Source organism: Theropithecus gelada, chromosome 5 (genome assembly GCF_003255815.1).
Source record: "Theropithecus gelada isolate Dixy chromosome 5, Tgel_1.0, whole genome shotgun sequence".
Classification (NCBI taxonomy): Eukaryota; Metazoa; Chordata; class Mammalia; order Primates; family Cercopithecidae; genus Theropithecus; species Theropithecus gelada.
The window spans coordinates 131391046-131401381 of NC_037672.1; the positions used below are offsets into that span (position 1 = coordinate 131391046).

The 10336-nt window shown below is 35.3% G+C and overlaps 1 protein-coding gene across 2 annotated transcripts; it reads right to left on the reverse strand.

The window, feature by feature from the left end:
• Positions 1-1425: 1425 nt before the first annotated feature.
• Positions 1426-6872, reverse strand: PABPC4L (poly(A) binding protein cytoplasmic 4 like). 2 transcript variants are annotated; one of them, XM_025385927.1, is made up of 2 exons: positions 6801-6872; positions 1426-6328 (listed from the first exon to the last, which is right to left on the reverse strand). In XM_025385927.1, the coding sequence occupies exon 2, from the start codon at positions 6106-6108 to the stop codon at positions 4996-4998; it is 1113 nt and encodes a 370-aa protein (XP_025241712.1). In that variant the 5' UTR covers positions 6109-6328; positions 6801-6872; the 3' UTR covers positions 1426-4995. The 2 variants fall into 2 exon arrangements, with proteins under 2 accessions (XP_025241712.1, XP_025241711.1); XM_025385926.1 differs by having other exon boundaries at positions 6746-6872.
• Positions 6873-10336: the final 3464 nt, after the last annotated feature.

Consider the following 10336-nt stretch of genomic DNA (forward strand, 5'->3'; position numbering starts at 1 on the left):
TTCTAAGGAGAAGAATGATATGATCAAATTGGCATTTACCAATATCTTTTTAGTTAAAATCAAAATAAATATTAAAAATTGGAGTACCATATAACTGATGGCCTTTTGACAATTGCAATGCATACAATATAAATATCATTAGTATACAAACTATATATAAAATGTTAGTGACTAGAGTGGTGAATAATACTAGGTTTCTAATGTTTCCTATGGTAATTCAGTAAAATAATAATGTATCAAAACAATCTAGTTATAATTCTAAGATTTGGCTTGCATTCAAATTGAGGCATGTCTTTGATTAACAAAGACTTGCTGGAACTACTATTATAAAGGCTTACTTTAACTTCAAGGAATTAATATTGGCTGCTACTAGCACATGTACAAAGACGAAATTAAATGTAGATCAAAATTGTGATGCCCTACAAGGCCATTAGACATGGCTTCCTGAAATAAGAAAATTCCCCTAGAGATACTGATTGTAAAAACAAACAAAAAATAAATTATGACTGGTATTCACTGAATGCAAAAATAAAAACAATAATTATATCTGCCACTTCAGTGATATTGCCTTCGCAACTCAAATGTGCTATTAGAGTTTGGCAAAATTTCAAAATAAGGATTTTTTAAATATATAAGGTGATGTAATTATAAATGGGTTAATAAAATCTGATGAAATATCATTGTACAAATTATGAATCTCTCTCAGAAGTTAAGGTGTTTTCTCTACTACAGTTAAGAATGCCACTAAGAAGATGCATTTCCTTCTCGTTTGGATTCAATTGTTTCATTCAGGGCAACTACAATTTAGTTCAGAGCATTCTGTGAACTCTAAAATATGACAAGACGATGAGACAAAACCAACACTGAATTATACATATTTCCTCTGGGCAAACCTGCAAAATACTCTGACTTTACCAAATTCAAATCCAAGTGTATGTGTAACTCGGACTTGAGTACACATACACTTGGGAGATGTATATATGTCAAAAGTATCCTGAGGGTATTTAATCTGTTCTACTTTTGAAAGTGTAGAGTTTTTAAAATTATATTTTTCCTCTATTGTTTTATTATATCTATTTTTAAAATTATATTATGGGGCATATTTCCAAACGTACTATGAGTAAGCCAATTCTAAGCACCTGGCAGGTTAGTTGAATTTAACAATAAATTCATAAATGTCTTTAAAATAGTAATTATTCCTCATTAAAACTTGATGTATATTAATGTTTTGTTTTCAATTGTGAGCTCATAATTATGAGTAACTTAAAAAAGAAATACTAGTTCATGAAGAAATTGTCCTTGAAAATCTGAAATACAAGTATCTTCACTAAAAAACACAAGCAATTTTCAGTTCACTCTTAAGATAACTGATCTTTGGAAAATCAGAAACACTTTATAATAAATAAAAATCATTTTCAAACATGCTTTCACCTCTGAAATATTATATTTTATTTGACATTTTCTCAGGGGATCTATAACACTATTGAGAACATGAAAATGACAATATTAAATCACTTTAAAATTTTTATTTTTACCAACTATAAATTCCTATTTGAAATTGAAAAGACAAAATGTTAAAATAATATATTTATTGAAATGACTGTACACATAAGCAGGCAACTACACAGCAGACATGGCAATATGTGTGGAGAGAAAGATGAAAGTAGAAACAGTGGCTCAAGGCATATCTATGTACATTAGTTTTTACTGGAATGCTTATCAGAAAAGTTAAGATTCTACTTATTTATTAAGGCACTTGGGCACAAAAGATTTAATATTCTTTAATGAATGAATCTGTATTTTCCACTAAGATAACTTGCTATTATCACGCACCAAAAGGAATTAGAATGAACAAAATTTAAATGAATTAAAGAAATCCATAGGTTTGTATATTTTTGTAAACCGACTTAGTCACTTTTTTACAGTAAATGCTGGAAATAAGCAATTTCTACTAAGAAGGCAGATTATTGTGTAATTAAGCACAGCTATAATTCATCTAGACATCTGATGTTATATCCTATTAATTCCTTATATACATGACAGAACTCTGTTTCCTGATATTATCTTGAAAACATATGTAAGCATTATCAAATATTGTTCAAATATTTGAACAGTTTTACAGATTAGCTTTTCTGAATTAAGATGGAGACTAGATTATACAGAATAAGATGTCAAGGCCAGGCACACTTAATACACTTTCCAGTCTTCTTGTCTGGTAAACCTTTTTAACAACTTTCTGCTTCTAATATATGTTTTGGTAAATACTTACCTAGTATAAGAATCTATGTGAAACTCATATGCCGACTCTAATTCATTGGCTCTCTGAATCAAGTATTTACCAAAACATATGTTATTAAAGATGGAAAAGCACATTTTTTAAAGATTTACTATAGGTTTTATATAAGATACTTTTTATGCACCAAAATTTTAGTTAGAAGCATGGAGAATATGAAATTCTGAAAGTCATAAACACAATACAGATAAATTGTGTGGGTGTATATATATTTGTGTGAATGTATATATTTAAAGTGTTCAAAATATTTTGAAGCATGACATCAAAGTCATTTAAGTAAAATACTGAAACTTTCCAGCTTAACATTTAATTTTGAATAACCTTCAAGACTGTAAAGAGAATGAAGTATCAGGGGAAAAAGTCTAAAATGTTGTCGTAATATGCAAAGAAATCTAAAAATCCATGTAAATAAAAAACACTCCAACAAGAAAATAAATTATGATCATGAGACATTAACTCGTTAAGTATGAAAATACAAATGGTCAGTGAGTACACAAATGCTGTTTAATTTTTGCAATTTACAAAAGTGAAATAAAGCAATGACGAAATGGTTTGTTTTATATATCATGTTGAATTGACCAACAGCTTTTTTAAAAAACCCTTGTTTCTTGGAGCATATGGAAACAGGCATTCTCCTACAATGACAATGGAAATGTAAGTGCCACAAGTATTCCGGACAGCATTTAAGCAATATTTATCAAAATTACTTTTTAAAACTGATTCTTTTTTAGCCATTAATTCCACTTCTAAACATTTTCTTAAGAAAACAGATATATTTGCATATACAAGTTTGAAAGGATGTTAATCTCTAAGTTATTTATGATAGAGGAAGAAAGAAAAAAGGAAGAAATTATCTAGCAACATATAAGTTTATCAATAAGAAATTAGTTATATTTTGGTACAGTCATTGAACAAAACATAAAAATCACTCAGATTATAACACAAATGATTATTGTGAGCATAGAAGTTGACCATATCATATTGTTTAATTAAGAAAACAATTTCAAACAACATTGGTAATATTATCCTATTTTTCGTAAATTACCTAGGTGTATGTATATATGTAGAGAGAGAACAAAAATAGAAAAATATGTAACAAATTATAATAGGGAATTGGTTTGCATAATACAATTATATGCAATCTTTTTATGGACTAAAATATTTTTATTTTAGAAAATGTGCAAAGAATATACGCATAATTTCTATAAAAATAAAAGGTAACAAATTTTTCTCATTCATAAGCTGAGGTATTGCCAAAAAATATTTTAGTATTTCTTTTATATTAGTAATATATGAAATAGAGGATGTGAATAATAGTTATAAGAAACAACTAAGCCAAGTAAAAATATAAAAACAGTAAAAACAAAAGCACTTGCTTGCTAGGTACCTTTGGTATGAATCAGAATTTGTAAAGCAATTATTTAAATGTAAATAAAAAACTCTTGCCAAGATTTCCAAATGGATTTGAAGCAGCACATACTAAAAGCCAACATTAAAAAAAAAAAAAAAAAATCCTTTAGAAAGTATTTTAAAAAGCTGAGGAATATAGATGAAAGACAGGAGAGAAAGGGAAATAGGGGAATGGTTCTAAACTAAAAATTATGCTAGAAAACAGAATAAGTGATGTAACTTCATTTTATCAGAAAATCGGCCAGTGACTTTCTGATCAATGAAGGCTAAAAGTGAACCTTAATGGGTTACATAGCTGCCATAGTCTAATAAAAGGAGAGGTGAGTTTATAAAAATAGAGGAACTTACTTTTCTGAACCCTAAGAGACTATCACTACACAAAACGATATAAAACAGATTTTAAAAGTTTTTAAACAGAATTTCTACAATCTGTATACATGACTTTCATAATAATCGCATCTGGTAAAAATGTAAGGGAAAATATTAAGCCGTATAGGTATGAAGAGATTTAAGACCAGGCCAACTTTGGATCACCTGAGTTGATACAGATATATAACTTAAGGAATGTAGAAGTTAAGGTTTTACAGTGCATGTTACAATTTAGATTAACAAGAAAGTACCTGAATTATAGTCAACTAATGGAAAGAACAAAACAAATAAAGCCAGTTTTTAGGCAACATTAAAAACCTCCATCATCTTAATTTAAACCATCCGAAAAACAAGCATGTCAGGATATAAATTTAAAATAAATTCAACTATATCTGAGTACTTTAAGCATTTATTCAAAATGAAATTAGATCTTTAAATTCATACTATAAATTTCTAAAAGTCTGATTTCTCAAAACTTGGATGAAAAATTAGAAAATTTCTGTCAGTAAAAATACTTTGGAATCTTTAGGTGTAAGAACTATTTTGAGCATATTTTCATAGAAGAAATTAAAGCTAGCAATATTACTAAAATAAAATATGCAATAAATTCAAATAATTACCTTATTTCATTTGGTTCAAATGTAATAAAGATATATCTATACTTATTGCTATGAACACATCAAAATAAGAAAAATATGCAATATTAAAATTAGAAAATGTGCCTCTGTAAAATGAACTAAGCTCCATTTATTTTTCCACAAAAGAAAAAAATGGCTTTGTATAAAAAACGTTTCATCATAAAATTCACTAAACTAAGCACCCATCATGTGGAGTATGAAATTTACTGAGGTCAGTTCAGGCAGAGATCACTATCATTTCCCCAACTGCTGCAGATGCTAACTGGGAAGGTATGTTTATCTTTCCTAATAACTCTGGGCCAAGGCAATGCTAATAGGTTTGGAGCCCAAGAAGCGGCCATTCATCTCAATCATTGCTTTAGTAGCATCCTCTAGAGAGGAGAAGCAGATGAAGCCAAACCCTTTGCTCTGGCCCTCTTGCTGCATTACCTTAACTCTAATAATTGATCCAAATGAAGAAAATTCGTTTCGTAGTTTTTCATCATCAATGGTGTCATCAAGGTTCTTAACATAGAGCTTTACTCCCTGGTACCCACGAATTCGTTCCCTTTTCAGCTGCTCAAACATTTGCTTTAACTCAGCCTGTCGCTCTACTTTCTTTTGCGCCCGGCCTACAAAAATCAGCTGCCCATTTATGTCCCTTCCATTCATTTCTTCAACAGCTTTCTTGGCAGCCTCATGGCTATCGAAACTCACAAAGCCAAAGCCTTTGGATTTCCCTCTGGAATCTGTCATCACCTTAACACTCAGAGTTTTGCCATATTTGCTGAAAACGTCCTTCAATCTCTCATCATCCATGTCGCCTCCAAAGTTTTTGATGTAAATATTGGTGAATTCACTGGCTTTGCTTCTGAGTTCAGCTTCACGATCTTTTCGGTTTTTGAATCTGCCAACAAATACCTTGCAGCTCTTGAGTAGTTTTCCATTCATTTCCTCGATGGCCCTGTCTGCAGCACTCTGGTTCTGAAAGTGCACAAATGCATAGCCCTTGGAACCTTGATCATCACTCATCACCTTGGAGGAAAGAATCTTTCCAAAACCTGAAAAATGTTCATAAAGGGTTTTGTTATCGATAGATTTGTCCAGATTCTTGATGAACACGTTCCCAATTCCAGATCTCCTCAGGTAGGCATCACGCTGAGACCACATGAGACGGATGGATTTGCCTTTTATGATGTCAAAGTTCATTGTGTCCAGCGCCTTCTGGGCATCAGTCAGCTGCAAGAAGTTCACGTAGGCATAGCCCAGAGAGCGGCGGGTGACCTGGTCCCTGCAGATGCGAATGGACAGCACGGGCCCCGCAGCGCTGAACTTCCTGAACAGCAGGTCCTCCGTGACATCTGCATGCAAGTCACCCACATACAGGGAGGCCATGCGGTACTTGGCTGCTACACTCATCTCCTTGTCCTTGCCACTGTGAGCCTGTCCCCTGGAACTCTTGGAGCAATCCCTGTGAGGGGTAGCAGGCCACAGCTTTGGCCCGGCTCAAGTGTGGAGGCCTCGGGATCACCACACAAAGACCAAGCAATGGAGTTCAGACACAGCTCCCCCAGCTCAGGCAACACCCTTATCCAAAGGTCCCTACGGCCACCGATCTGGCTACGAAGGGGCAACAGAGCTGTGAAATCGCAAAGAGAGGTTATTAGGACAAGACATTCTTTTCCCTCAGATTTGTGAGAAAACTTCAAGTGGCGGGCTGGCCCTCCATCTGAGCATTCTCCACAGACGCCCTGGCCGCTGGTTTCTGAATAAAAATAGGCCTCGCTCAGAGTGGTTTAAAGTTACAGCCGCTCAGGGAAGAACTCCACAAGCGGAGGCGTCAGAGGCCCCGGCCGGCCGGCCGGGGAGTATGGACAGCGAGGTTCCGCGCGGCAGAGACCCGAACCTGCCAGGTACCGGGTTCTGCAGGCGCCGCCGCCGCTGCCGGGAGCGACGCGGACCAAGGGCGTCCTGAATACCTAGGGGGCCCCTCCGACCTCCCAACCCGCGCGGCGCCCTGAAAAAGGAGGCGTGGGGGAAGGGGAAGCTGACAGACCGACTGACTGACGGACACGGCGGAGCGGAGGGCCAGGCGGAGGCTGGGGGCTCACCGGCGGTCTTCTGCCGGCGGGCGGGAAGCCCGGAACTCGCTCGCTGAACTTCCCGCGCACTCGCTGCCAAGTGGGATGTTTTCTTTTTAATATTTTTTTAAGAACGTTTTTCTTCCCCCCGCCCCTATTACACGGTTCCCACCCCCCTCAGATGGCTAAGCTGAGAAGCAGGAGGCGGTGACTGGGGTGGAGAAAGGCAGCCGAGGGGAGTGGCCCCAATAAACCCACCCGCCCGCAGGGCTTTGCATGGGTCTGAGTGAGAGCCTTTCCAAACGTGATTCAGGGCCTGTCACTTCCTGGCTTCAAACCCTCCAGTGGCTTCCTTTGACTTTTGGATAAGGTCCAACATCCGCACCTTATTCTATGAAGTTCTGCAGGATTCCTGAAATGCTCCAGATTCAACTGCTGCTTAGTTCCCCTTGCGAAACTCCAAGACACACTAGCCTTTTTCAGAGCCAACTTTATAAAAATGTGTTCTTCAGAAATGAGTTAAAATGCTTTTTCCAAATAGATATTTTTTTTTTTTTCTAACCCCCTCTGACAATTTAGGTTTACCTCTTAGAAACTCTAACACTACCCTGTACTTGCCTGGCCTTCGTCTAATTACAAAATATTGCATATTTTGTAACAATAGAAGCCATGTGCACTTTATTCTCAGGGACTTGCAGACAAGGGATGTGCAGTATTTATTGAACAAATCTTAGCCTCAGGTTAGCTTTCACATCTAGTTACATGGAAGCAGTGGCAATTAGAGATATTTTAAGTGTGAAATGAGTTAATAGATTTGGAAATGGATAATAATATCAGATACATAAGTGGTTTCCAGTAACATTGATTTCATTTTCCTTAGCATTAAATAAAATTCTTTAGTACCATCCTAATGAATCCTTAAAATTTGAATCATAATGAATCTTTGGGAGTCAATAAGTTACTGTCACCGTAGCATGACCTTGATTCTTTTAAAGAGTCCCAGAACCTATGAAAGTAACCTGTGGTCTCAGTTGTGCTTGCTTACAGAAACAAAAGTCAGGCAGGATGCCAGTAGCCACAAACAAGCCACGAGATAAAAACTCAGCTTGGCAGTGCTACTCAGACATATCTGAATCCTCATTTCCTTATCATATTAAAATCTCTGCCCAGTGGGGAGAAATGCCCTTTGCTAGGCACATATAGTAAGTGCCCAGTGCAAAAGAAAGCGCAAGACTGCACACATTCTAGTTTTCTCTGGAAAGTCCCACCTCTTTCCAGGAATTTCCATCCTTAGTCTCCACCTCCATGCTCTAAGAGACCTTAAAAATCCCCCTTCTCCACACACCTGGGAAGAAGGTGAATGGGAAGCTCACCTTCCCTACTCTTTGAACAACAAATAAAGTTTCTGCTCTGCTTAACAGAACCTCCTCTCTTTCTATTGGCTCAATGGCAACAGGCAGGTAAAGGACCCATTGGGGTAAAACAACCGCTCTTCAGGGCGGAACATTACCTGCAAATCTAAATTGGGTGGATCAGTTAATGTAAGGCAAATTTAGTACTTTTTCAACTTTACTGGACATAGGAAAAAAACAGTGATCTTGTTGAAAAAGCAGATTCTGATTCAGTAACTTGAGGTGGACCTGAGATTCAACTTTTCGAACAAGTTCCTGAGTGATGCAAATTCTGCTGGTCTCTGAACCACACTGAGTAGCAAGACTAAATGAATCCTCATTTAGCGGGATCTTTTCTAATGTAAAAACTGGAAAACCAAAAATATGTGTTTAACTTGCAGAAGATAATAATACTGTAGCAAAATTCATTCTTAGAAATGAATTAAATAAAACTGGAGCATGATTTTCACTGTAAAATCCAAATTGATTGTAATCTATCTAAAATTTCCTATGTGGGAGATGAGAAGATGCCACTCCAAAATATGAGAGATTACTGAGCTGAAGATAATAAAGAAGAAGCAGATGCAGGAAAGCTCATTGCCCTCCATCTACTTGCCTGAAAGCACGACAAAGACTTCTAAATAAAAATGTTACTTTGCCCTCCCCAAACCCACTCACAAATGTTAACCACTGAAGACAACTTTGGACCCTATCAGCCTGGAGAAGGTACGAGAAGAATCTATGTTCCCAAATTTTAACAAGATAACTAGCCTTTATCTACCATTGATTCACCTTACCCCAAGTTGCTGCCCATAACAACTTAAAGTCTTTTTTTGTTTGTTTTACCACTTCTCTAAGAATTTATTTAGAAGAAGAAGGTGCCATATAATCTGAAATTCACCAAAGAGGTGAGTCACCTCTTTGAGAACTACTCATTATATATTTTATATATACTCTCATGTATATATATACTCTCATTATATATACTCTCATGTATATATAAAATATATATACTCATGTATATATAAAATATTTTATTTATACATACTTCATGTATGTATATTTTATTTATACATACTTCATGTATATATATTTTAAAATACTCAGGTATTTATAAAATATTTTATATATACATGAGAGTACAAATACATGAGTGTGTATATATAAAATATTTTATATATACATGAAAGTATAAAATATACATGTTAAATTACATATAAACTTCTGTTAGTTTTTCTCTTGTTTTTGTTTTTTTTTGTTTTGTTTTTGTTTGCAATTTTTTTAGACAGGTTCTCTGTTAGCCAAGCTGGAGTGCAGTGGTGCAAACAGGGCTCTCTGCACGTTGGACTTCATGGGCTCAAGCAATCCCTCCACCTCAGCCTCTCTAATAGTTGGAACAACAGGCCCATGCCACCATGCCAGGCTATTTATTTATTTATTTATTTATGTTTTATTGTAGAGACAGGGTCTTGCCTGTTGATCAGGACTATCTCCAGTTCCTGGATTCAAGTGATCCTCCTGCCTTAGCCTCTCAGAATGATAGGATTAGAGGCATAAGTCACTGTGTCTGGCTGTTTGTAAAATTTATTTCAATACGTGTTATTCCTATAGCATCATTTGTTCAAATAAATAAATAGAGTAATCTTTTCTTTCAGCCTATGTTGTAGGCTGAAATTTTAAACAGGAAAAGAGATCATCAACATAGTTTGTAGATACCAGTAATGGACTGGGCAATACTCCAGTACATACTTTAAGAATTTGGATACTATTTGGTGTTTTTGAAAGTAAGCAAAACAGTAATTACTATGTTCAGGGTTTTTTGTTTGTTTGTTTTTGTTTTTTAAGAAAGCTCCTAAGTATGTAGTCCCTAAGAATTTAGTCTTAAGAATTTTAATTTATAAAAAGTGTAGTTTACATCTCATCAGTTATTTGTGGTGTTTGAACACAACGGTAGTTCAGCTATAACAAGATACCAAAATATTTCAAGAACTTAAGGTTTTTTTTTCATTTTACCTTAGTGTGATCTTCACTTGACATTTTGTAAAAAATGAGAAGAAGTCCCAAATTTAGAATTTAGTCCTACATTCTCTAATCAACTTACATGCAACTAGTAAAAACCTTAGTTGGTTAAATGACCAATTATTATACACCTTCCTCTTTGTTCTAGTTACGGTG